Here is a 27,300-nt window from a genome sequence, read left to right as displayed (position 1 = left end):
TTAAACACAGCCATAGGAAACAGTTAAATATGTGACATACAGTAAATCAGAGAAATAGTACATACATGTGTAGATACAACAAATCCTCCGCTGATTTCACCCTGAAACACTGATAAGAGTCTTCATAATTAATACTCAAACTGGGATGGTTATAGTGTAATTTGTTTGTTTGTTTGACAGTGTAACTACACATCTTCTTGCTGCTGTAACATGGAAATCTCCACAGACACATAAAGGTTATCTTATCTTTCTGAGGAAACATCTGTATGACCTCGCGTGCTATATATTTCTTTTACGCATATTTGTTTCGCTCGGTAAAAAAAAACAAAAAAACGGGTGAATGAATAAGTCACATCACGGTAACAGTATATGTAGTTTTATTTTTACGTTGGCATAAATAAGTCTCACCTTCTTTGTCATGAGTCCAAACAGGCAGCAAAGGACAAAACACTTCACAGAATACAGAGTCTCACATTATTAATTGTACGGACGCAAAATACAAAACGTTTGTCGTAACGTGATGCACGTCGCTTTATCGTCAGCATTGTGTTTTATGTTCAACCGAGTCAAAACCTTCTAGATTCCAAAGAGTCTGAAAAAAAACCCCTACAATTCACAAAAAAACCCTTTTCTCCTTATAGACAGAATTTGGTGTGTTTGTGTCGGTGCTCAGGCTCTGCCGCATAATAATCACAGTCTATTACAACTGAGAAGTTACACAGTTACTTTGGGGTCCACGAGGATACAATAATGGAAAAAAATGACAGTCCATGTTAGTAAAAAACCCCTGGATAGAAAACCGAGTGATCGGTAGTGCATATGTACTGTAGCTTGTTCACTTATAACAATCCTTCCAGTTATCGCAATTGTTGGGCACTGAGTACTGCTAAGGATTTTCATGTGAAGAAACAAAAACACACAATATTTAAATTATACAAAAAAAAAGAGACCAGAGAAAATGGGATAAAGACGGCAGGAACCCATGAAAACCAAGATGTCAAAAAGACTTAATATACACTATTCGTGCAAAAGTATTAGGACACCTAACTTTCCCAGCCATATGTTTTTTTATGCTGTAGAGCTCTGACCCTATTGAACACGTTTGGGATAAATTGGAATGCTGTCTGCACCCCAGGCCTCCTCACCTTCTCACCTACATCAGTACCTGAATGTACTCCTTTGTTTGAATAAACACAAATCTTCACAAGCACCCTCCAGAATCTATTGGAACATCTTTCCAGAGGAGTGGAGGGAATTAGAAGAGCAAATTGGGACTAAACGTGGAATGCGATGCTCAAAAAAGCACATACCAAACTTATGACAAACCTTTGGAAATATATAATGTATCTTCTGGCGTGAGAACACGAGGTGTACGTGACAAATGCTTCATTATATACCGTAAATATTTATGATACAAGACAACTAGTGTTTTATAGTTTAAATTAAAAGAGAAACCCTTGCCTCCATTTGATAGGTTCGAAAACCGATCTTGACGATGCAGTCAGAACGTCAGATCTGCTCTGCTAATTACAATGAGATTATATTGGTCTCAAGGTCTAATCACTTTGGAGATGATTTTAGACTTTGGGGATATTGAAACAGTGGATATTTGTGAAAGCGACATCAAGACAATAATTTACACGACGCGTCTGTTGGACGAGAACAACATACAGCGTGATATCTGCGAGGAGGCACATAGCAGCAGAACGCTAGGTACTCGGTTCCTCTTTCAGGAATACCTTTTGTTGGAGTCACGGAATTTCACGGAAAGTACAACACGGCTCACAGGTAACCCAGGCCTGATTTTCGTTTCATCTAATCAGTTCGTGAGAGCTGTTAAAGAAGGTCATCAGTGTAGCGGGAGCAGGATGACCAAACTTCTCATCCCAAGCCAGGCGCATCTTGTGTCACAGTTTAATGTCAATTCAGAGACAGCAGTGGAATCCAGCAGCAACTGGAGTTAACGAGAAGGACGCTGAACAGGGAACGGTTATCCAACACGAGTCTTGTGTTTTCATCTGTGACTTATTTATGGCTCTAAACTCTTGGATGTCTTCATGAGGCGAGTGTCGTCAGTGAGAAAGTGTGACGTCGGTATGAGTCTGCTACTAGCCGTAGTCTTTTCTTGACCAGACCTCTGGGTCGTTGTGGAAAAAGGAACGGTGGCTGAATCAGACAGTGTATCTGAGGAGAAGAACGATTTTCGCTGTCTGTTTGTGGATGTTTTGTGTTCAGTAGCCATTGTTTGTTGACTTTTAGAGGGCTGAGAGATCGATGCGATTAGCTGAGTTGGTGCTTTTATCCCAGGTGTTCATTCTGGTCGGACTCACGCCCCCTCGGTTACCGTTCATCTGTCAGGGAAAAAAACACAGACACAAAAAACATCATCAGTCTGCTTCGTCTCACATGCTTTATCATGTAAGGAATAAAACACTTGTTTGTCAGGAATATAAATACATGTAAGGAATATAAACACTATTTATATATAGTTTTTGAGAGACATATGTATGTTCCTGTTGTTTATAAGTAACAAACCAGGTAATTTCATGGTATAAAGATTTGTTTTAACCAAACAAATGCATAACTGTACAGACGTTCCACTTCATTTTCATCGAAAAATCCTCAATTTACACACTTTTGGCATCCGGACAGTTTCTCCGAGCATTCAGCTGAAAGTGCACTAGTTTGAGATTTCTTTCTTGTGATCCAGTTTATCCCAGAGCCGACCAATAGGATTTATGTGTGGTGACTGGGCAGGTTGTTCCATGATAGATGATACTCCAGACGACTGTTTGCTCTCTAAAAACCCCTTACAGAACTCAGACGTATGCTTCGGCTCATCATCTTCTTGGACGGTTGAAGGCAGTTTTAATGAGCCACAGTCCAGACGGAATTGAATAGTGGTGAAGTATAGAATTGCAGCCATGTTGGTTCAGGATTCTTTACACTTTCTGGAAAAAGTCTTCAAAGTCTTCACTGCTCCAAAACCCCAAACTATCAAACTTCCCCCTCCATGTGTGACTGTGGGGGGGGGGGGGGGGGGGGGGTAAAGCAGCCAAAAATTTCCCATTGGGACTCCACAGCACTTTCCTCCACTCATTCCATGTCCAATTATTGTGTGTTTTTGCCTTTTGCCAAGTTTGTCGCATATAAACGAAAGGAACATACACGTATGTCAAAAACCATAAAAGACTCAGAGTTTCTAAACTTTTGACAGACACTATGTATCTATATTAATATTATGGAATGTTCACAACACAAAGTTTGTGTATAGATATCATGCAATTAATTTTATAACATAAACCTCACATTAAGTACATCCTACTCAAACTAGACATTAAAATATGTAGATCTGCGCTGCATAATAAACTGAGGTGGGGTTGCATGGCCTGCATTTGCATATTAAAATGTAACGGACCCTTTTATTTTATGATGCAATTCTTGCATGCCATCTGCTCACACTTAAGTCCGCCTGCACACTCAAATATCATGACAGATTCAGTCATGAAAGACACTTCATGAAATTTAAAATGGGTTTATATACAAACCCCTACTTTAAAAAAAATATTCAGCAGATACTCACAATGTCTGAATTGAAAGGCTTAGCGTTGACGTTGCGCATGGAGCTGCTGGTCAGAGACCACACTTTGGTCTTGTGCTTGAAAGCAGCTCTGACCTGAGAAAAGAAAACGACGTCTGATTAAAAATATATACCAGAGTCAAGGTTTGTTCTTGTACCCATGTGGCACAAAGTTTAAAAGAATGCATAAAGGGTTGTTTATGTGATATTTCGTTTTAAAAACACACAAGACATCATGGCTTGATTATGTAGGAAATGCTGTTTAAGTTTATTGGTTTTCGAACGACATCAAATCCCTGAGCATATGTAGCATTCGAAAGAAATCGTTAGCAAACGCTGTGATGAGATCATAATTCGAAGAGCTACAATTACAGTTGCATAATTAGATTCGACTGTAATCTAGAGCGTAAATCGCATATTTATAACGTTACATCGTCACCGGTTTTTAAACGCTCACCAAAACATCTCGTTACTGTGATTAAGCAATAAAAGTTTAGATTTTTGCGGAGAGCTGTGAAAGTTTCACGTCTGGCTCGAATGAAGATAGATAGATTTGAGCCATCGCGTACACTATATGCTTGTACACAAAAGCTTGTGGACACCTGAGCATTAGACTGGTATGCGCTCTTTATGTGCTGAACATCCCATCTCACATCCAGTCCCCATTTACTCTTATAGTATCCTCCACTTTTCTGGGAAGAAGTTAAACTAGAATTTAGAGTGTGTTTGCAGAGATTTGTGCTCATTCAGCAATTAGGGTATAAGTAAAAAGTCAGGTACTGATGTAGGTGAGATGAAAAGGCCTGGGGTCTTCTACTCCAACCTATGTAAAGCATATCTTCATGGAGCTGACTTTGTCCCCATGGGCATTGTCATGTTGGAACAGGTTTGGGTCTCCTAGTTTAATTTCATGCTACCGCATCCGGAGACAACTGACAACTTTCTGCCAACATTTTGCTAAAGAACCACATACGGGTGGAAAAGTCATGTGTGCCAATACTTTTGTCCATATAGTGCATGATGGTAAATTTAAACGGCAGAAAAACACTTTTGATGGTATTATACTGTTTTTAAAGTGTTTATTATTCAATATTTAATATATCAAATGATCAATTAATATTAAAATCTCTATCAACCTGAGAGAAAGGTATATTCTTTGCATCAAAAGCTCCACCACTAGGTGTCACTGTGACACTCTATATCGTTTAGACTACAGCGTATCGATGTTATAAACACCATTCCTACGCTTCGTCTAATCCTAAACTATCAGTGTAGCTATGACCTACTCACAGCTGTACAAACAGTCACAGTCTCACCTCTGAATTTAGCAGACAGTGGAAAAGGAAGATGAAGAAGCCCTGTGAAAAGAAAAAAAAAAGGAAAGAAGTTTAATAAGAGGATAACTGTATGATAAACGGTTTTGCAATTGTTCCCATCCAAATGATTTAGAAACCAATTTTCATAAGCTGGATTACTGGAAAATGCATTACAGGGTGTAATCGTTCAGAAGGACGTGCAATCATCACGTTGGTTATTAGAGTAATAGTGTGAAAAGTGAAAACAGACCTGCAGAGAGTTGAACACTGCAAACATGTATTGGAAGAGGAAGGACTGATCGTTCACGGCCAAAACGCCGAAGATCCATGAGATGCCCAGGATAGGCAAGAGAACTGCTACTGCTTTAGCAGTGAGCCTACACACACACACACACACACACACACACACACACACACACACACACACAATTCCAGCATTACAGACATGACACTTAAACTTACACTGACTAGGAATCAGACTTAGATTTAGAACACTGATCAACATTCACATGTACGATGCTCATGTTCCACAATAACCATATATTTGTTATTGTTATATGGATGTGATATCTCATGGACAGATGGCTTCAAGAAATTTTTAAAGAGCAAAACAATTTACATAAATTCTGAGGGAATTCTGGCATTATGGATGGATGGATGAATAGAGAACACTGTGATGGATAGACAGTGGAGATCACATAGCTACATTACTGTTAAAAGAAGGAATATAGTGTTCACAATGTAACAATTAAATTCTTAATGAATTCATTCATTTTCTCCCGCTTATCCGTAACGCGGGGGCAGCAGTCTAAGCAGGCCCCCGCCTTCGACTGCTGCCCAATCCTCACAGCACCGTCCCTTACGGTCCCTCCTGCAGGTGGTGAGCCCACGGGAAGGCGGCCCCACGTCACTCCGACGTCACGGACCTTGATATTTCCCTCGTAAGGGATGAATTCTTAATTAATTCATTCTGTAATTACACCTTGTGGACAAGAGTATTATGACACCTGACTTTTCCAGCCACATGCTGTTCCCTTCCAAACTCACAGGATATCTTTAGATGTTTAGATGTCCAGCAAGACAGTGCCCCTCTGCTGGCTGGTGATCTTATGGCCAATATAATGCTTTTGATGTATATATAAATAGAAAATGATCCAATTTTTAGCAATTTAGTACATATCGCTTTTGAAACCCTTTTTTTGTGACTCCTGTCTGTCATTGTCTGTCATCATGAGTTCACTGGATGCACATTGGAGTGTTCTTTACTTTGTATGGTCTATGTATGTTTGCAATCTTCATAAACAGGCACATTTAATTCCCATGGAACACCAATATAAGCAATCTATAGTCTATAGTTTCTGAAGACAGTGGACACTGACTTGACAGAGTTAGCATCTCCTTGCACTTTGTAGTTTTCTGCACTGATTCTGGAGATGATCCTCGTGACAGCGATGAGGATACCGATGTTCACCTGAAACGATTTTAGAACAAAAAATTGTTTATTTGATTTGAAGTCTTTCATTCACTTTGAATGACTGTAGATGGCTGTGGTATATTAATATATATTTTACAACAGTGCAGTTTTAAGGAAATAAAAGAAAGGGAGAGAGAGAGAGAGAGAGAGAGAGAGAGAGAGAGAAAGAGAGAGAGAGAGAGAGAGATTGAGAGAGAGAGAGAGAAAGAGAGAGACTGGTAAGAAGACAGCTGGATAGATTCTTGTGATATTAAATCTAACTATACCATAATATATTTATTTATAACTATATATTTGCTAAAACATGTGACGTGTTCATATTGAAAAATTGTAATTGCTATTAAACGGCTGTGGTTTAGGAAAAACAACACACTCCAGATGCACTCAATTCTTGCCTCACGTCTCATCACACCCCTGTTGCACGCATCAGTTTATTATAACAGCATGATGTATCATGTGTGCCTATTATTTTCATGGAGGGAGTCTCCAGTGTCACTTTGCAACAGTTTTGTGTCATTTATTTTATTTTATTTTTTTTTAACTTGAAGAGGAAAATAAGAAAATGAGACTTGTGCAGAAAAAGATCTACAGCTCTGATTGCAGGAACTGAAATTATTATGTTCAATAACATTAAATGCAAAAAAAAACAAAAAAAAAACAAAAAAAACACAAGTATCTAATACTTTCAATTGAAGAAATCCTTTGTGACTTGCTGTGGGAGTATAAAACTTTAGGACGTGCTGTTTGGAAAACCAACTTCAGGGTGGTATGAGTCGTGTTTGGTCGTATCACGCCATCTTTTCCTATACAGGACTGTCTGTTTTCTGTCTGACTTATAAATATATAAGCCACTCGAACTTAGACATGCATTTACCCTGTAACATCTATAACAATATAAAAGACTAAGGGTGTGAAAGTGAGACTGGTGTAACACTTACCAAAATGACAAACAGAGCGGGAGCCACGAACGCCCATATAGCGCCGCTCTTCAGAGACAGCCAGCAGCTGGAGGGCAAGAACAGGGACGAAGAAAGACAAAACACTCAAATCTAAACACTTAATGCATCATCTCAGTTTAGAACATACACTGCGACACGTTCTGACGTTACCAAATCAGCTAGATGGAAAAAATTATTATATTGTTTTATATATATATATTAGTTGTTATCTGTATATAAAATTGTGTAATGTATTAACAATAGCGTTTACTATTTTTACCCAACACATGACGCTGTATGGAGATAATACGTGTTTGGCTGACATAAAAAGAACCCCGAAGCAGTTAAGCCATCTGCCTTAGATACTTTCCATCTCCCGTTTCTAAAACATAGCCTGGTCAACAGAGCCACACAAATGCAAGCTATAGTTATATGGATGAAATAAAGTACATCTAAGCACTTCTAAACACGACATCAATTCGTGGATGCTTTTGAACACTCACTCACCCACACACACATTATACGTTGAGCGGAACAATAGTTGTATGATTACAATAAATCATATCTAAACTGTTCCACATTTATTTATTTTCCCTTTTCAGACTACTCACTGATAAACACAGCTCCGTTCACGAAAACACGTAACCATGCGCTGAGAGGGATAACAGTTATGTGATTTCGAATAAACTCTTCCACATTTTACACAACTCCACACTTCCAGGGTTACTCACTTTCCGTCTTCTCCGTAACTGCTCAGCGAGGACGTTATGGACACGACGCATATGACCACCGGGGACCCTAACAAAAACAACAAGAGAGAATTTCAACTTTTGCACCCCCAGATGTGTAAAGCGTCAGCTCTGAATAAACCAGAGCAGGGAAGCGTGGTGAGAGATTTCAGTGTTAGTGAGTCTACACAGACCATTTTTATTACATTTTTTTTCGAGATAATTTTTCTGGAGAGAAACAGGCACCAAACGGCCCCTGGTCCTGATACTTTCATTAACTTTCTGAACATGCGAACGGTGGATGAACGGACAGAGCCGTCGCTCAGGCGGGTTTTGAGTGACGGCGAATCAAAGGGAGAGAAATTAAAAGCGAAAGGATCAAATACATTCCCAAGGCTAAAAATACCACGCTGAAACTGCTAAAGAACGATCGAGACTTTTACGATCGTGTCCTAATCACTATAATAGGAACCGCTGGCCTGCGCTGCCGCAAATAAAGAGCTGAGAATGTTTGCCAGACGGCGTTTAAAAAGAGGGAGCCTCCATTCTGAGGGAATGACTAAAGGTCTGAGTAGGAACATTTTACTGACTCATTCTATCGTGTGCAACCATGGAAACCGATAAATACTTTCACTTATTTCATAATGTATAATGGGTTTACTTACAGTGCGAACATCATGGTTTGGTTTGACTTTCACAGCTATTGTGAACACATGCAAGCAATTAACGTGATGGGTTTTCTTTGACAAATCAAAAGGAATCATTTTAAGAACATGAGAATACTGTGTGTGTGTGTGTGTGTGTGTGTGTGTGTGTGTGTGTGTGTGTGTGTGTGTGTGAAAGAGAGATATTCAAAGAGCACAATAAAACATCTGCATGTTTGAGAACACTGCAGTGATTAACAGTGACAGAAGCATTAACAAAACATTCCTCTGTAGTTTAGTGCGCTTTCGTGTAGTAACATCTCAGACAGGCCATAATAAGAAATGACCCCCCCCCCCAAAAAAAAAATAAATAAAAAAAATCCATATGTGGTTCTGTTCAAAACTGTTACCACAAAGTTGAAGGCACACGATTATATAGGACACCTTTGTATGTCCTAGCATGAAATTTTCCATTTACTTGAACTACGAGACCCAAACTTGTTCCAGCTTGAAAATGCCCCTGTGCACAAAGCCAGTTCCATGAACATGTGCTTTACAGGGTTTGGAGTGAAAGATCTCCTGCAATAGAGCTCCAGTTCTATTGAACACCTTTGGGATGAATGTGAATGCTTACTGAACTCCAGGCCTCCTCACCTCACCTACATTAGTTCCTGACTACCTTACTAACACCCTTGTGTCAAGCACCCCCCAAAATCTAGAGGAACATCTGACCAGAAGAGTGAAGGGATTTCGAAGAACAAATTAAATGTTGAATGCGACGCTCAAAAAGCACATACCATTATTATGACCAGATGTCCGCAAACTTTTGCCAATATAGTGTAAATGCATTTACATTTTACATATACATTACAGCATTACAGCGACGTTAGGAAGTTGGGGTCAGAGCATGGGATCAGCCCCTGGAGCACAGAGAGTTAAGGGCTTTGCTCAAGAGCCCCAAAATTAGCAGCTTGTCAATAGTGGGGCTTGAACCGTTGACCTTCTGGTCAGTAACACAGAGCCTTAACCACCAGAATGAGTCTTTCCATTAATGCATTCTTTGTTCCATAATATTTTTATCACCCTGCTTTATTGTTGCCTCATTAGTGAATAAAAAACGAGTTCACTCACCCCAGCCAATGCCGTAGTAGTAGAAATGTTTGCTGCCCTCTGAACCAAACACTTTGATCACCATGCTGTAGAGATGAAGCCCCTCCACCAGCATCCAGGCGAACGCACACAGGAAGAAGAAGTGTAGCAGCAATGCCATCACTTTACAGGGCAACTAAAGGACAGAGGGGGGAAAAAAGGGCCAAAGGTTAACACACAATTATATACCCATGGGGCTTTAAAAGCGATGGGAGGGGAAGTTTAGGTGTACAATTACTGTCTAGGCACAATTTGCCGGCACTAGAACCACAAACAGAAAGAGGCCCACAATGCTTTCTGGATATTATTTGCATTCCTGGTTCATTAGTAAAAAGGTACTGTGTATGGTGTGAGTCAGTGAAGTAGTGCTGATGTTTTTCTTTACCACCTCAGGGACACTACTAAGTTGAGCAACAGTCCCAACAACTTTCCATTCAAGGGTGATTGCAAACTGACAGGATGATTAACCCACACTGAGCCTGGAAAATATGATCTAACCGCACACCTAATAGGTGAAACACAGTGGTTTCTCCTCTATCTCTACCAACTAAGTCGAGCTTGTTTTAAACAGAGTAGGAACTACATTTATCAGTTCTCATCAGTTCTTAAATTAACCACTGGGAAATGTGAGGCACGGAGTTCACGTCCAATAAAGACGTGTAATGAAATGACACTGTGCTCTGCTCCAGGAGCGAGAGCGGTCACATCCTCAGACGGGGAGATGTGATCTGAGGAAATGAAATCACTTTGGAGCTTTATTGAATCTGTTCGACGGCCCCACTGGAGGCACGCAAGAAGATCAGCGCGTTCGTCTGGCTTTACTTTTGCCTAGACAACTCGGCGTAACGAGACATCTCCGATGGACAAAAACATCCTGCTGCAAGAAAGAATGTAATTGTATTTGCACTCCATAATAATAATCGGGCATAAAATGACCGGGGAAATGTTGATTACAAGCGTCTGGCTGTTATTGTCATCCAGTCGCTCAAAGCAACATCACGTTGGAGGTTTAGTCGTCGTTCAGATTCCTCAGAGGAATTATTTCTGTGGTCGTTCCATAAGCACAGTGCAGTGGTGGACTATTAGGGAGTAAATATAATTCGTTACTGTACTTAAGTAGCTTTTTTGTGTAGTATTTTCATTTGATTGGTGCTTGGTGTATCTACTTATCACCAGCATACAGTTCAACATCAGTTCAAGAACATTTAGAGAGGAATAAATGATGGAGGAAACTCCAGACTCGAAACTCGCAACAACACACGTGACCTTATTCACACGATTTATTTTTAGTAGTTGAAAAGAAGGTTTTGGGCTCATGATCATTTTAATAAAAATCAATCAGTGACTCATTAATATCAGTCTATTAATAGATCAGTGTGCTGAGAGTCACATTCGAGTCTTTTCACATAAACTGAGTTGAGCAATAGTTTTGTGATAAAAATGCTAACAGAAACATTAAAGTCGTAATGAATCATAACACTTTGGATACTTAAGTACATTCGAAGGCGAATACTTTTGTACTTTTACTCAAGTGAAAGTTTAAAGGGACACTTTTACTTTTACCGGGTTTATCTCCACTTTTATTGAAGTGCGTGGTTTGTGTACTTCATCCACCACTGCATAATGGAAACAAAGACAGCGTGGCTCTCACGAATCCCGATTTTCTTTTTGCTTTGACTTTTACTATTATCTCCAGGGACACGATTGTTTTTATCTCATGTCCTAAAATGGAAGAAAACAAAAAATCAGAGCCTGTGAAGAAGCTAAAGGTTTCCCAAGACTCTTACTTTTCATAAACCCCGGGATTTGAACTTATAGCCGAGGTACCGATGCTTGATAGCATGTGAGAAATAAGTAAAGCAGACCAAGAATCCCATACAGATGAACTACTTACTGTCCCCGGTTCAAAGCGGAAGCTGATGAGCAGAAGGATCTGGGCCACCAGTATGGCAAAGGACAAGTTAGCATGAATGTGGTAGCGCTGGTTCCGGATGGTGCTTACAGACCTGCACACACACACACACTTTCGTTATATACATGCACATAAAGAGCTGGCTATATAAAACACTGTGTAATAGAAAGTCAGAATATATAAGTGTAGTCTTTTGGCACAACTCACGAGAGCACAGCGAAGGTGACCAAGGTGATGGCCAGACAGAAGATGGAGATGGAACAACCGACATAGGTAATGGTAGAGAGTGCAATCTGATGTCCCTTGGTGAGCTGTGAAGAACAAAACAAAGCAACAAAGAATGTGTTTTATCGTCTATACAACAACCAGTAGAAATAACACCACATGTTAAAAGTACACTATATTGCCAAAGGTTTGCGGAGACCCGGTCATAAGATTTTTGAGCATTGATTTTCATATTTAGTCCCGATTTGCTCTTAGAATTTTCTCCACTCTTCTGGGACGATGTTCCTCTAAATTTTTATTTGTGTTCATCAGCCACAAAGATATTCGTAAAGGCATGTAATGATGTAGGTGCGATGAGGAGACGTGGGGTGCAGTCAGCATTCCAGATCATCCCAAAGGTGTTCAGTAGGGATGAGATCAGAGCTCTAAAGCATGCCACTAAAGATCTTCCTCTCCAAAGCATTCAAACCAGATCTTTATGGAGCTGGCTTTGTGCACAAATGCATTGTTTTGGGTTTGCAAGTTCGAGTGAACGCAACATTTTATTATTTGTACAATTGTTTGCTTCCAGCTTTGTGGTAACAGTTTGGAGAAGAGCTGCATGTGGCCGGAAAGGTCAGGTGTCCCAATACTTTTGTCCATATAGTGTATGTGGTGGACTAATTTTTTTAACACTGCAGGTTAAAACACTGCCTACAACTCGCCCAGGTACAACACCTAAAACAAAACTTTGCTAAAGGTGTAAGCAATCAGTCTGTATTAAAATGAGGTGTGTGTAGAGTGCATGGTGTGAAGACATGAGATTTATACAGAAATCACATTCTTTGTGAAACAATAGCTTAACCTTGAATACTAATTGGTTTGAATGCTGAAAAGTTTGAAATGCCTTATTTAAGAGAAACTTTTTACCACATTGGTTGAGTAAACAGAAGGGTAATTTTAGGCAGCTGCACAGTTCCTTTGGTCTCCTCCAACCACCCTATTCTACACTGGTGTTGCTTGATGAAAACCACATTTCTTTTTTTCGATGAATATTTATGTAAATATGCAATGAATTGGTAAACTTTATTCAGCAGACCGAGCCACTTAAAAGGTCAGAAACCACAGGGCCGAAATGGCATGTGGCGAATAAACACTGAAATTCTCTCTGACCAATAATTCAATGCAAAGTCAAAGATCACACTTGATTGACTGATCCAGTTGCTTTCCATATATGTAAGTTGGAAGCTTGAATTTTTTTTTTCCAATACATTTTAAACCAAAGATGTTTAAATCTAACATCTGGTCTATTCATCACTTTGAACCGTTCGGAAAAATAAACGTTGGTCTAATATGAGTACTTTTAGAGCACTTTTAGGGCAAATTATGCAGGGTGAAATATCAACCAAATCACCCACTGAAGTCACTGTGAAATGAATTATATTACGAACTGTCTCTGCTTTGATCATTACTCTGAGCACTGCAAGTCAAGATCAGGTACACTGAACAGGAGCCAAAAGAAATTTCTGCCTGGTGGGCTTGAGAGAAATCAGATCACCCAAAGACTTAATTCAGGCTCGAATGCATGCAAATAACGTTCATTAAATAAAGGATTGGTAAAAAAAGAAAAAAAAAAAGATTGTCTGTAGCAAATCACAATCGCATGCTGGATCATTATATATGCTAGAATATTCTGAAAAAATCCTTCCAAAAATGGATGATCCCTCATTCTGTGGAAGACTATATCCCAGGATCAGGCCTGACTGGTATGAGATGTTATTTACAAATCCAAAATAATCCAAGCAGCACTGCACCTGAATGTCTAAAACAAGTTGGTAATTCATCGTCGGTTTTTATGAGTCATTTTCTGACTAAAATGTTTCAATGGGTGATTTAAAACAGGATGCCCATATTTAGTTCTACTTGTGTTCGAAATATAACATCCAAAATCATATAATCCTATACCAAACAAGACAGATTTGACAAAGGATGTGCAAAAAAAAGGCTACCCTTGACCTATCTGTCCATGCTATGGCACTTATTCCGTATCTCCTTACCACATTGTTATTTATGACCTGAGAATCTCCTCTGGTCCGTTCTGCTCAGCCCACACACTCAGCCTCCTGCGAGACACATTCACACACAATGCCGAGCTTTCAGATGAACCACATACAAAATGTACTCTCTCTCTCTCTCTCTCTCTCTCTCTCTCTCTCTCTCTCTCGCTCGCTCTCTCTCTCGTCTTCTCATCTCCATCCAAAATGTCATCTCCTCTAAAATCTTGGTGAGATTTAGTGCGCTCTTCAGCCAATCATAATTTGTATGCTTTTGGCTTGTTCTCTATTGAAAACAAAGTTAAGCATCTGATTCTGAAATTAAACTTTTTTATTTATTTATTTATTTTGGAGATTCCTACTGAGACCTGACCTTAATGTCTGAGAAAGTGAGCTTGGCAAAGACTGATGGGAGTCACAGGGTCTCTACCTTAATGTTTCTCACCAATCCAGAAAAGCTTAAAATAGACTGTGAAATATGGCTATGTAGTAATAATCCTAGCAGAATTTTAAGTTCATATGGTGTACGCTTAAACCGCACTTAATGGAGGGCTTGCCCACAGAAATCCCCTTTAGACCGCAAGAAGTACGTGCTCTCCCCTTTCTTCCTCGGGACATATGGCTCTCAGGAACGCTGCTCTAACCATGTTGGTGGACCACTGACTGGACTCCAAAATCAACCTAACCACATCAATTAGCACACAGGCGGCGAGCTTCTGGAGTTTCGCCAAAAAAATCACATTGTCAGTAAAAGAAATGCAAAAAACAAATGTCAAGTTTTCTCTCTGTGTGTAGACTGGTGCTGCAATGGTCTGAATCCAACTAAAAAATAATAATCACCAAAAACCAAATAAAAATGAATTAAAAAACAGACTAACAGATGGAAGCTCACTGGAGGGTAAACAGGAGATTATGAAGCCAAGAACAATAACATCTGGTGTATAAACAATTAGTTCTAATCTACATGCAGTGTTTAAAAACATAAACACGTTATATCTTATTACAGTAGATTTACTGTTTCAGACGTTTAATCATGATACAGTGTGAATGAACCACAGCAATTAAACCCATAATCTCATATTATTTTTAGCTTGGTCTGATAAATCTGGTGCATTGTGTTTTATTTTAAATAAAACACAGTGTGTACTGATGGTATACTGATGATTACTGTATGGGGAACAGTGAGATCCAACCCAAGCCTGTTACTGTGCGTCATTTAGATTTTGCCAAAATTATTATAATGTTTTGGCTGAAACACAAATGTGACAGATGTGACTCTAGCGCAAACCATGTGGAGCTCCTGATGTTATTTCCGATCCTGATGTAGCTACGAGTCCAGATGCAGTCACTAAAGTTTTTTGGGGAGGGGCATTATATGTCAATGTGAAAAATATAATTTGTATATAAAAAAAAAAATAACGTGTATAATGCGAACGCTGGATGCTGTGTGTCTCAGGAGCACGTAGCAGTTCCAAACGCACAATAAAAACAAATGTGGAACATGTTGAAAAAATTGAAGCCCTCAGAAAGCAGCAGTCCCCAGCAGAAAGTTTTCATTTCATAGTCATGTGACTTATACTAATTAATTTATTGTTCGAAAATTAAAGCACTATAAATGCCATTGCTCCATTGTCCATCCAGGAGCCCCTGCTCTCCCAATATATCCTGGTCTACTATTTTTACACTCACCCAAATTCCTATTTCATTAACTCAGTTGTTTTTTCTTTTCTGTTCAGCTTTTTTCAATGTTTTGACTTTGAATGTTTTTTTTCCCTTTTGCTTTCTCCATTGTTTTGGTCAGATTTATCTGTATTGTATTCGCCTCAGTGTTCGTTCCAAACTCCAAAAACCACGTTAATTAAATGACCATCGGTCCTCCGAATGTGTTTACCAAACATACTGGATTCTTCTCACCTCCACAGGAACCACCTGCATGAGGATGGCAAAGTTGGTCAGGTGGTTGCAGACACAGACGGAGTATGAAAGGTTGCCACCCGCTCTTAGACAGCCATTGTTGGACCAAACGCCTTCCTTAGAGCTGAAACGCACACACACACACACACACACACACACACACACATCATAAAAACAAGCATTTAGTAATGACTCACACTAAACCCTACCACTGTTACAACACTAATCATGGCCTCGTTTCAGACAGACCACCTATCTGTAGCTTCCATTACTTGATATTATTTGGTCAGATAAGCTTTCTCCTTATGTAATATACATAACTTTTACCGTGCAAATACTTGTTTGGGTCGCTGGGAGTGTCAGCCTGGATTTTACAAACACGTTTACATCCAGCTATGCATGTGAGCATGTGACCTTACTTGGCTTGAGAGACAACTGCATAAACATAACAGGCATATGCTCAAAAGGAGATATGACTTCTGAGTTTAGAAATCCAACGACACCACAAAGAAATATGAAGCCTAAAACCTAATTTCAGTGATTAGATACAGACTTAAGTCCATGCTTAGGCTTTTGTGCATATTTAGTCTTATTTTTACAAGTGTAGACCTGTAGGTTTGGCCTTCTGTCCATTGTGCATGAGTGAAATTCCATTAGCTACCCCCAGACAAAAGATATGAGAGTAAGAGTGACAGTAGGGGGGATTTGGGGGCGGAAGTAAGGAGTCTCCCTCCAAAACAAATATGCAGCGATTTACAACCTCCCTGCCATCCTAAATTTGGCAGGAGCTATTACTCTTAAGCTCTGTCTCATTCACATCCTTTCATAAATTAAATTTACATGACTCGACCTACAAAAAAAAAAAAAAGAGAAGAAAGAAGGATTGTGCTCTAATATATAACTAAACGTTTTTTTTTCCCCCCCAAAAACTTACAAAAATTTAATGATTTTAATATGAAGAAAAATATAATAAGTTTATATTGAATAAATGATCAAAAATGGGATATTTTTATCACATAGAACTTTTAAAAAAAATTGTATTAATTAATGAATTACATAAACTTTTTAATCATTTGCATCAGATATTTCAAATTCAGCCTCTCTTTTTTAATCTTTCGTTAAGTTGTGTAGACAAGAAATGCAGTTTGTCATAAAAAAAAAAAAAAAAAAACATAAAGCGTAAACAACTCTGTCGTGGAGAAAAACTGACGAATGTCCTCTGAAAGCAGTGTGGTTCATTTAAACTTAATGCAATTGCAACATGTGCTGTAGCACCTGGTGCTTTAATGCCATGACGGCAATTGGACCGATGGAAATGTATGTTAGTGTGAAATTAAATTGAAAGCATAATATCTTAATGCACAACAAATACAATGTGATGAGATGTCATGCAAAACCATTGGTGAGAGTAACAAAGTATATGATATTTTAAGGGTATAGATGTTGTATGTATCTTATGGCTTCTATTAGCCAAGGAGTTGTTTGGTTCTTGGTTCTGAGAGTTTGATAAATTGTGCACAGTGACGTGCATTTACAGTGATTTTTATATATGAAATCGAGCTTTCGGAAAAGTATCCAATTTCGTGGACTGCCCTGAGAATATGTTCCTACTCATCAAGTGACGGTAGCTGAAGCGCAAGCTTTTCAAAGCTGTAACTAATCAATGGGGGAGACGTCGGGTCATGGCGTGGTTCACTCAGGGTGGAATTCAAGATAGAACGAGTGGTATCTACTTATCACCAACATACAGTTCAGCTTCAGTTCAACAGCAAGCAGAACATTTAAAGAGGAATAAATGATAAAGAAACTCCAGACTGGAACTCGCCACAACACACGTGACCTCATTATTTTAAGTCACTGAAAAGAAGGTTTGGGCCTCATAATACTTTATTAGATATCAATCAGTATTTAATATTAATATCATTCTATTAATAGGTCGGTGACATTAGAGACTTTTCACATAAACTGATTTGATTAAGAGAATAATCTTGTGATAAAAATGATTATAAGAACATCAGATGATAATAAATCAAAGAACTTGGATACTTTACCCAAGTGAAAGTTTGAATGGAGCGCTTTTACTTTTACTGGAGTAATATTTCACTGTGTATTCCTCTTTTTACTCAAACACATTGTGAGACCCACCTGTAATCCAGGAAGGCGCAGTAGAGGAAGACCTTGTTGCTCTCGTTCGCCGCCTGAAGTTGTTGTTCTTTGCTCTGAAACACATTTATAGTAAAACAATTTTTAAAAGTAACACCCACATCAAAAAGATTCAGATTGCTACTTCTTTCCCTGATTTGATGAATCATAGCCAAAATAAGAAAAAACAGAGAAGACAGAGCCAAGCGTTATTTACTCTATTCCCCTTTGGTGGAGCTGAGGTGTGAGATGACAGTAATTCTGTCACACTCTAAGCGAAAAACAAAGCCAAGCATAGAGGCGAAACACGGCGAATCACCATAGCGAGTGCGTGTTTGGCAGAAGGTCTCCTGGCTTTTTAAACGTCGCCTGTTAATGACCTGCAAGAACCAAGTAAAGGAGAGTGTAGGCACTTATTAACTGAACGAGTCAACTAGAGTGGAAAAGATAAGATCTGGACAGGTGCCATCTCAGTCACTGAGGCCCATCTGGCTCTCGATGTGGCACAAAAAAAAAATCGGCCAAAGTAAATACTAAATCGCAAGAATCCGAGTTTGCAAAAATGTGCCAATTCTATGATTTCAATCTAATAAATCAGATCTGGAAGACAAACGTCCTGGCTTGGAGTCTGGTCGTAGAACAAGATAGGGAAGGAAATTAATAAGGAGGTTATTATCCATTATGTGGGCAGACTGGATGCAAAAGAAATGAAACATACTGGATATATGCTTTAGAACTGCTGACAGATACTCAATAGGCAGTTATTATTGACTATAGTTCTTCCTCTTTTCACTGTGTGAGTGAATATATTTTAGTTTCTGCTTAGTATGAATGTAGCACCACGGCAAAAAAAATAAAAAAGCTCTCAGCTCTTAACAAGCACCATGCCAGCTCTAAATACTGGAAATAAGTAATGACACAACTAGCTGCTCCTTCCAGCATTTTCCAAGTCTTCCATTCCTCGTGCTTGGCTATTTGGATGCTTAGCTGTGCTTAATTAGGCTATTAGCCACAGAGCTCTGCCCTCTGAAGGTGGAGACTGTTTAACTAAACAGGTGCCAGCATAAACAACCATATGACCGTACGCTTTTGTTGTGCTGCGATTAAGTTATATTGCCTGATAGGTGTAGAGCCGGGTATAAACATCTAAAGAACGTTAAGCGCCTAATTAAAGCCCAAGTGGGAATAGTGTGTGGGTATGTGTGTGCTGGACAGATATGTCGAGAAATAAACAATAGACATGGTGTTAAGGGTGTTATGGATGTGTTATGAATCTCTCTCTCTCTTTTTCACTGTATGTTTTTAGTGAGGACTGATCATTTTTTCCAGATCATATTGGTGATGTGATCCAGCAGGTCCCTAGAGCCTTTGAGCTAATGGACTGTGGAATGCATGTGTGTGTGGCCATTAGTGCTTGGATATGTTTTGAAAGGGAATCAAAAATCCAGTTTCCAAAAAACTGAATAAACCTTTTTTTTTTTTTTTTTTATACAAAAACAAACTGTGAGCACAAATGTATGCACACACCTACATGCTTCCAGGTCTGCATTCTCAGTCTCTGTGATCAGGTTAAGATGATACGTATGGATGTGGAAAAAATGAGAAGGAAATCTTGTGTCGGGTGTCTGAATACCACATTGTACTTCTCTCCTTTGCTCATCTCTCACTCTATAAAGACCTTATAATATATATATATATATATATATATATATATATATATATATATATATATATATATATATATATAAAATATATAATTCTTCAACAATCAGAGATCTTCTGCATGAACTACACCTTATTAGCTCTGACCTGCAATCCTGCAAAACACATGGCAGCGTATAAATATGTGAGTGTTTGATTTTATTGCAGCACCGCTCTGCTTCATAAGACTCAGGCTGTGAGTTAGAGTTAAGCAGATCCAGATGGAGGGCAGAGCCACACACACACACACACACACACACACACACACACACACTAGCAAAGTAAAATACACACACACACACACACACACACACACACATACTAGCAATGAATGTCCATCTCCCCATTACTACAAAATAATACCATTAACAATCACTCTCATCTGTTATGAGTCAATCGTGTCCAGTCAGCTGTGAAAACCAAGATATACGCAGCTAAATCTATAGTCCATACATCCATCCATCCATCCATCCATCCATCCATCCATCTATTTATCCATCATGTTAATTCCATCTTTTAAACTTTCTGTCAGTCTAGCTGTTTGTTCATTTATCTATCCATCCATCCATCCATCCATCCATCCATCCATCCATCCATCCATCCATCCATCCATCCATCCATCCATCTATTTATCCATCATGTTAATTCCATCTTTTAAACTTTCTGTCAGTCTAGCTGTTTGTTCATTTATCTATCTATCCATCCATCCATCCATCCATCCATCCATCCATCCATCCATCCATCCATCCATCCATCCCAAATCAGATACACACTATTCCTGCCTACCATCTATCCAACAATCCATCCATTCACACTCCATGATCGTCTTTCTACCCTTTACTGTCGAAGCTCTACATACTCTCTCTTTCCATCCCTTAATCTTTCCCCCCTCTCAGTTGTTTTACTGCCATGTTGACAGCTGCTGTAGCAAGAAGTCTTTTTCCACTTGTGAAATGTTAAGCGAGGGGAAACTCTGACCTGTATTGACAGTGACCAGATACCCGTTCCTCTGGTTCACCGTTCCACAGCTGCACTGACAAGATGACACTCCTATATCTCAGTAAACTGACTGAGATATGTGTATGTGTGTGTGTGTGTGTGTGTGTGTGTGTGTGTGTGTGTGTGTGTGTGTGTAAAGGTGTTGTTTAGTTTCTTTCCCCTCGCTACGTGCTGGGGAAGAGTGAACGCGCTCCAAAGCTTTATTAACAACAGAGAGCTGTTAACAAAAGGCCTCTGGAGTAGTTCACTTTCAAAAGTAGTCACAGTAAAAGTGAGAGCAAGTAAAGGAAAAGAGAAAGACCATGTAGGTAAGTAATTACCCCAAGCCCTTTGTAGAAAATGAAACAAACGTTTAGGTATGCTGAGTTCACGTATGCTCCTTTATTCGATCTAGACCTGGAAGGTTAATCATTATGCCATTATGCAACCTTAGTTCGTTCGTTCGCGAGGTGCAGATGCCATGACGTTATGCTCACCGGCTCCTCACATTTTAGCGGGTTGCATAAAATTGTACTGGGATAAATCTGAGCCACACACTGGCACGTGCCCGTAAATAAATCCGAATTTGCCTTTCTGTGTTATGGTGCAATTACCTGGCTCGGAATCCCTCATTATTTGTTCTCTCTGTCCACAGCTTTGCTGATTGGTGTGTGTAATGTCAAGTTTATATTGCGCTTTTGTCTCTCGTTGACGCTCCCCTGGACTTGACCGAATGTTAATTCCAGTTAAGCTGTTGATTCCACTTTTGTAATTCCGAAACTACAAACATGTTTAATTTACAATTTGGCTGAGGAAAACTTTAAATCCCTGCCAGACTGATGTTAATTAATCAATGAAATGCCTGTCTTCTTCATACCAAAATAGATTCATCTATACTGGAAAAAAAACACGATTCTTGCCATTTGGCTGGTCAGCAGAGGTTTCTGGTGCTGTTTCGCTGCCATTTGTGTGATTGGATCATTTTTCCAATCACGCAACCTGGTCTTTACTGCAAAGGAAACCTCTGCAGAAAGAATCAGTGATCTAACAACACAAATACAGATGGATAAATGAAACTTAAAAAGAGAAAACCATTTACAATCAACTGCGGTGTTAAAGTCTCAAATCAGGAGGTGTGCATTGATTTTCTATATTAGCTGTTGATTAGCTGTTAGATGACTGATACATTTATATTAATACATGATCATTTCTGTATTAACAGCTCATTTACAGGGACTGGTGCTATAGAGAGCCAGTTAATTAGATTTTCTGTTTTAGACATTTATATAACATTTATGAAAGGAGTCCTTGGTGCTTTAAAAGAGTAAGCAAGCTTTCCACCATAGGAATGCCTTCAGGACAAGGAAATTTATAGTTTCTTGGTTATATGCCAAGTTGTGGTGTTTGTCTTCTAGTTAAAAAAACAAAGAACTTCCACAAAAAGTAGTAAACTGTGAATTTGGTAAACACACTGACGAGTGCTTTCTGTGCTTGATCTGACCATGAACGATTACATCACAGTATCCCGCTGCTCAGTTACTCCTCTGTGGGACGCTGTTTAGTCTCCACCCAATGTCGGTCTCCCCGCTGCAAAGTACACAACACTGATTTTTCTGGCACGGGGTCAAATGGTTAAACTAATGAGATGACTCAAGGTTTTGTGCACATCCTGTGATTCAATGGCGTACACGTTTATCTCTGGGAACAAACATGCAATTTAAATCCTTATAGCTACCTCGGCATCGCATACACACGAGACAGCCTAAATGCAATGCCATCGGCTCCCTCCCATGCAAGCACAAATCATCCGATAAATATCTCTCCACACACACACACACACACACACACACACACACACACACACACACACACACACACACACACACACACACACACACACACACACGCACCCTCTGCTAGGCTGCACAGCCTCCGTTGTAATGCATTGCCTGGTGAGGGGTATTTTAGGAAATGCCTGCTCTAAATAGCATGTGGCAGAGCTGGTGATGGCAGGGCATGCTGCCACAGCACACAAGATACACAAGAAAAGCAACCACTGCCTTTCAATCTCAACTTCTAATCCCTTTTGCCAGTGCTACTCTATAATTGAGGCTGTGTGCTGCTGAGGGCATAATTTTCAGTCTGTTCTTAGACACACTTATACACAAATGTATGCTTGCAGCACAAAGGCTAATCAGCCTGCTAGCTGGATCTAGGCACATTCACTGGCAGGGAAATGTTTTAGTGGCAGGCTGATGACTAAACCTCTGTTCCAAATATATGACCAACAGCGTGGCTCGGTGCAGGTTAAAAGCCCTTTGGCGCTACCTCTTGTGCTCCAGGACTGATTCCACACAAAACTATTTCCCAGCTAGGAGAAAAGCATACCAATCATAGGTAAGACCCTGAAATCGAACGGATGAAGTAACTATTCGGCATATATATAAAAAAAATAATAGACAGAAAAGTAAATTTTTTTATTCAGCTTCAACAAAATCTTAAATGTCAACTGAAAAGAATAAAAAAAGTTGGAGCACTTCCTTGCTAGCAATTTCCAAAACTCCCAAAAGAGCAATCATGTGCAACAGCAGCCAGAAGAAAAATCACTCACAAACTGAAATTTGATAAATGATGTGTGTGTGTGTGTGTGTGTGTGTGTGTGTGTGTGTGTGTGTGTCTGCGTGTTTGTGAAAAAGAGAAAGACAGACAGACAAATCCAAATAAGAAACAAAGACTTATTTAACTTTTAAACAACTACAAAATGAAGCAAATGCTCCATGAGCTCCAAGCCAACGAATGCTGAATTAATACAATGTGAACTGAAGCACAAACTCTGGTTCTCGTTCTGAATCAAGAACTCATGTGTGAAGACGTGCAAACACTGCTGGACTTTCTTCTGAAGCTCTGGGAACTCAAGGAAGTAATGGAAACTGAACATCATTCATACAAGTATAAAACGACTGTCCCGGGAGAATGATGGGTTTCCATTTGATACCATTTAATATCAGAGTTTTTAATGAGTTCTAAACACTTCCTTAATCTTTATAAGGTCAGCGCTTTATACACTATATATACAAAAGTATTAGGACACCTGACTCAGCAGTTCCCAATATTTTCTTCCACAAATAGTTACTTTAAAGTTAAAGGCACACAATTGTATAGGACTACTTTTGATGCAATAGCATGAAATTCTCCCATTAACTTGAACTAGAAGAACCAAACCTGCTCCTGTTTACATGGGTTGAAGTGGAAGATCTCCTGCTATAAAGCCATAAACCCTATTGAACACCTTAGGGAAGATTTGGAACGCTGACTGCACCCCAGGCCTCCTCACCTCACTACATCAGTACCTGATTTTACTAACACTCTTCTGGCTGTAATGATGTAGATGCAATGAGGAGACCTGTGGTGGAGTCAGTGTTCCAATCCTTTCCAAAGGTGTTCAGTAGGGTTGAGATCAGAGCTTTAAAGAAGGTCACTGAAGATCTTCCTCTCCAAACCATGTAAATGATATCTTGCACAGGGCACAGGGGCGTTGACAAGCTGGAACAGGTTTGGGTTTTCAAGTGTTATACGGCATCCAAAGACCTCCTGTACAATTGTGTGCCTCCAGCTTTGTGGAAACAAAAGTGTTGGAGAAGAACCACATATGGCAAGAAAGGTCAGGTGTCCCAAAACCTTTATCCATAATAAGTGTCCTTGACATTACCATGAGGAAAAGGAAAACAGTGACAGTTTGGTATCAATTTTTATAAGAGTCACTTGGTAAAAATAAATGATCAGGCTTCACGTTACTTGCTGCACTGCTTACATTACAGATCCTTTCTTCTCTGATACACGAACAAGGTCTGAAAACATCTCAGAATGTGTATTTTTTTTTTAAAAGATTGAATATATCCAGCAGGTCTTTATCTTGAGGTCCATCTGTGATTTGTGATATAATGACTCCTTAATAGTCAACAATTTCTCAAACTTAATTAGATGTGAATACTAATCTGTGAGTTTCCTTCCAAGTTTCAAAATCTATATTAAAGAAAATTTTAAAGCTCGTTATAGTCAGGGATTTTACAGCACCGACTGAAATAACAAATGGTAAAATAACAAAAAAAAAATAAACATTCTAATCCTATAGTCTGCCTGTAAACTGGCAGTGCTTTGAGGAAAATATGAAGAGAAAAAGAGTAGAAGCAGGAAGGCTTCCAAGGGCGAGAAATAAATCAAGGCTGTGATGGGAAGTCTAGAGTATCTGCTGCTACAAAAAAAATGACAAGAGGAAGGTTTTAATCAGGACTGGAAGGGAAGGACAGAGGGGCTGTAGTACTTAAGAATTGTTTTAAAAGTCAATCGCAGGGAATGACAATGCGACTGGAGAAGAAAGCTTTAAAAGATAATGGGAGGGGAATTTAATTGGAGAGAAGATATTTTAAAAAAGGGTAAGATATATATATATATCTGATAGAGAGAAACAGAAAGAGAGATGAAGGGTTTTTTTTTTAAGGGAGGCCACACATCCTGCAGCTCCTGGCTACAACCAATGAGTGTAAGCCAAACCTCCATCTGCTATTGATCACCAAACCTCGACCAACTGAGATACAGTGACGAAAGTAAGAATGAGCGGATTTCGAACATGCCAAGAGCGTAAGCACAAAAAAAAAAAAAAAAAAAAAAAAAAGGGAAGATAGAGATTCATTCACACAGGCATCGGGTGTGTCCTGGAAGTTATAAAAAGCCACTGGCATGACAGAGGGCTTATTATTATGGTTTAAAAAAAAAAAAAAAGATAACGTTACGCAGAAGGAAAAGATTATGAGAACCGCTTTATGATGTGTGTGCTAACTTTTTTCCTTTCGTTAATGTCTTTTAATTAATCTGATATTTTGGAAATGCTTCTAGGAAGAAAACAGATTGTGCTGCAGAAATAGTCCAGACACATACAACACACACACACACACACACACACACACACACACACACACACACACACACACACACACACACACACAGATTCTGTATGTTCTGTCTGATCTACTCCTGCTTTATTAAGCTTGTCAGAAATTTTTTTTTTTTTCCGACCTACTAGATATGACACTAACCAAAAGCGGCATTCCTGATAAAATCACTCTTTCTGTTCCTTTATCTCATGCCATCGATGTGATGCGTTTTCCAATCCAGGAATACCACAGGAAGAGAAGAAGGATCGGTAGAGAGGTGAGGAATAGAGAAGGTTTTGCTTCTCTCTCTCTCTCTCTCTCTCTCTCTCTCTCTCTCTCTCTCTCCCTCCCTCCCTCCCTCTAACCCTTTTGTGGTCCAAAGTTAATAAATCACGTTTGGAGCCAGGAACAATCATCACACACACACACACACACACACACACACACACACACACACACACACACACACACACACACACAGTAGCTATGCTACATTGCTGGGAATCCAACATGCGAATGGGGTACTAGGTAGTAGAGACACACGCATACACTTGTGCATGTTTTACTAACGTTATTATAATAATGAACCTAATTAATCTGATCCTACACCTGATTCTGTCTCTGTACAGCCACAGTGACGTTTTTGACCATTTTTCATTAAAAAAAAAATTTTTTTTCCTTTTGAACAGCAGTCAAAGATCAGATATTTAGATATAAAAACATTCACATACTGTACATACAACATGAATACGATATGAAATGTAACGATAACAAAAAACACCTGTGTGCCTGTCTTTCAGCGTGAACGCTCAGGGCTAAACCCATATAATCTCGGTGTAAATGATTTTGTCATTTAAAGCGAGAGGAGAGTTTTTCTTTTCTTTTTTCTTTTTAACCCCGAAATGGCAACCTGCGCGCAAGCAACGACTGGATTTCGTTATGTCTGACTGGTGGGATTATTATTTTAATTACCTCCATTTTGAGGCGATGGCCAGGAAATCTATGCAAAGCATGGCTCAGAAACAATCCAGTGATGATGAAGCAGAGTTAAAGATTTCTTCCTTCGATTACTGTGCATGCAACCAAATAATGTTCTACGATATTTTGGTGCAAACATTTATGTTCCTTCATCGTTTTAGAAAAATATAGAGGAAAAGAAACCTGGGCCAAATACAACGTTCCGAATGTCAGCAATCTGAACAGTTAAGTATCCTTTAGAACCGCAAAGCCGTCTGACATGACGCTTTCCTCTCCTCTCCTCTCCTCTCCTCTCCTCTCTCTCTCTCTCTCTCCCCATGCCAATGCTTATCTACTGAATATCTTTTTATAATACTGCAGTTTGATTTCCTGGAACTAAAACACAACGGCTTCTTGTACACATCGTTAAACAAACCGTGCTTTTGTGAATAAGTTTCTGATTTAGAGACGCGCTTCTTTCTTTCTGATGAATGAGTTTTATTATTATAGCCTGATTTGATTACTGATTATTAAATTACGCCACGAAAAAAAGTCAAGAGACTTTCACTAAATCCAGATGTTGGTCGTGAAGTGTTTGTATTTATATATTAGAACTGGACAGGTTTTTATATTTCATAATGCAACAACACTTGCCAGTAAAACTCTGTTTCCTAAAAG

At 39.2% G+C, this 27,300-nt stretch overlaps 1 protein-coding gene across 11 annotated transcripts in view; it reads right to left on the bottom strand.

Moving 5' to 3' along the window:
• Positions 1 to 360: 360 nt before the first annotated feature.
• The window catches only part of adgrd1 (adhesion G protein-coupled receptor D1), a 49,408-nt gene continuing 22,468 nt past the window's right edge, over positions 361 to 27,300 (bottom strand). For all 11 annotated transcript variants that reach the window (XM_083554111.1, XM_083554114.1, XM_083554116.1 and 8 more), the window contains 12 exons: positions 18,059 to 18,132; positions 15,914 to 16,037; positions 11,949 to 12,052; positions 11,724 to 11,835; positions 9,812 to 9,965; positions 8,040 to 8,106; positions 7,309 to 7,375; positions 6,276 to 6,367; positions 5,147 to 5,273; positions 4,897 to 4,938; positions 3,584 to 3,676; positions 361 to 2,351 (listed from right to left, as the gene is read on the bottom strand). In XM_083554111.1, the coding sequence (XP_083410237.1) occupies positions 2,256 to 2,351; positions 3,584 to 3,676; positions 4,897 to 4,938; positions 5,147 to 5,273; positions 6,276 to 6,367; positions 7,309 to 7,375; positions 8,040 to 8,106; positions 9,812 to 9,965; positions 11,724 to 11,835; positions 11,949 to 12,052; positions 15,914 to 16,037; positions 18,059 to 18,132 (1,152 nt within the window). In that variant the 3' untranslated portion in view covers positions 361 to 2,255. The remainder of the gene's footprint in view (positions 2,352 to 3,583; positions 3,677 to 4,896; positions 4,939 to 5,146; positions 5,274 to 6,275; positions 6,368 to 7,308; positions 7,376 to 8,039; positions 8,107 to 9,811; positions 9,966 to 11,723; positions 11,836 to 11,948; positions 12,053 to 15,913; positions 16,038 to 18,058; positions 18,133 to 27,300) is intronic.

Source organism: Silurus aristotelis (genome assembly GCF_946808225.1).
Source record: "Silurus aristotelis genome assembly, chromosome: 11".
NCBI lineage: Eukaryota > Metazoa > Chordata > Actinopteri > Siluriformes > Siluridae > Silurus > Silurus aristotelis.
Note: the sequence above shows the minus strand (reverse complement) of the source record. Positions and strands in the feature narration are given on the sequence as shown.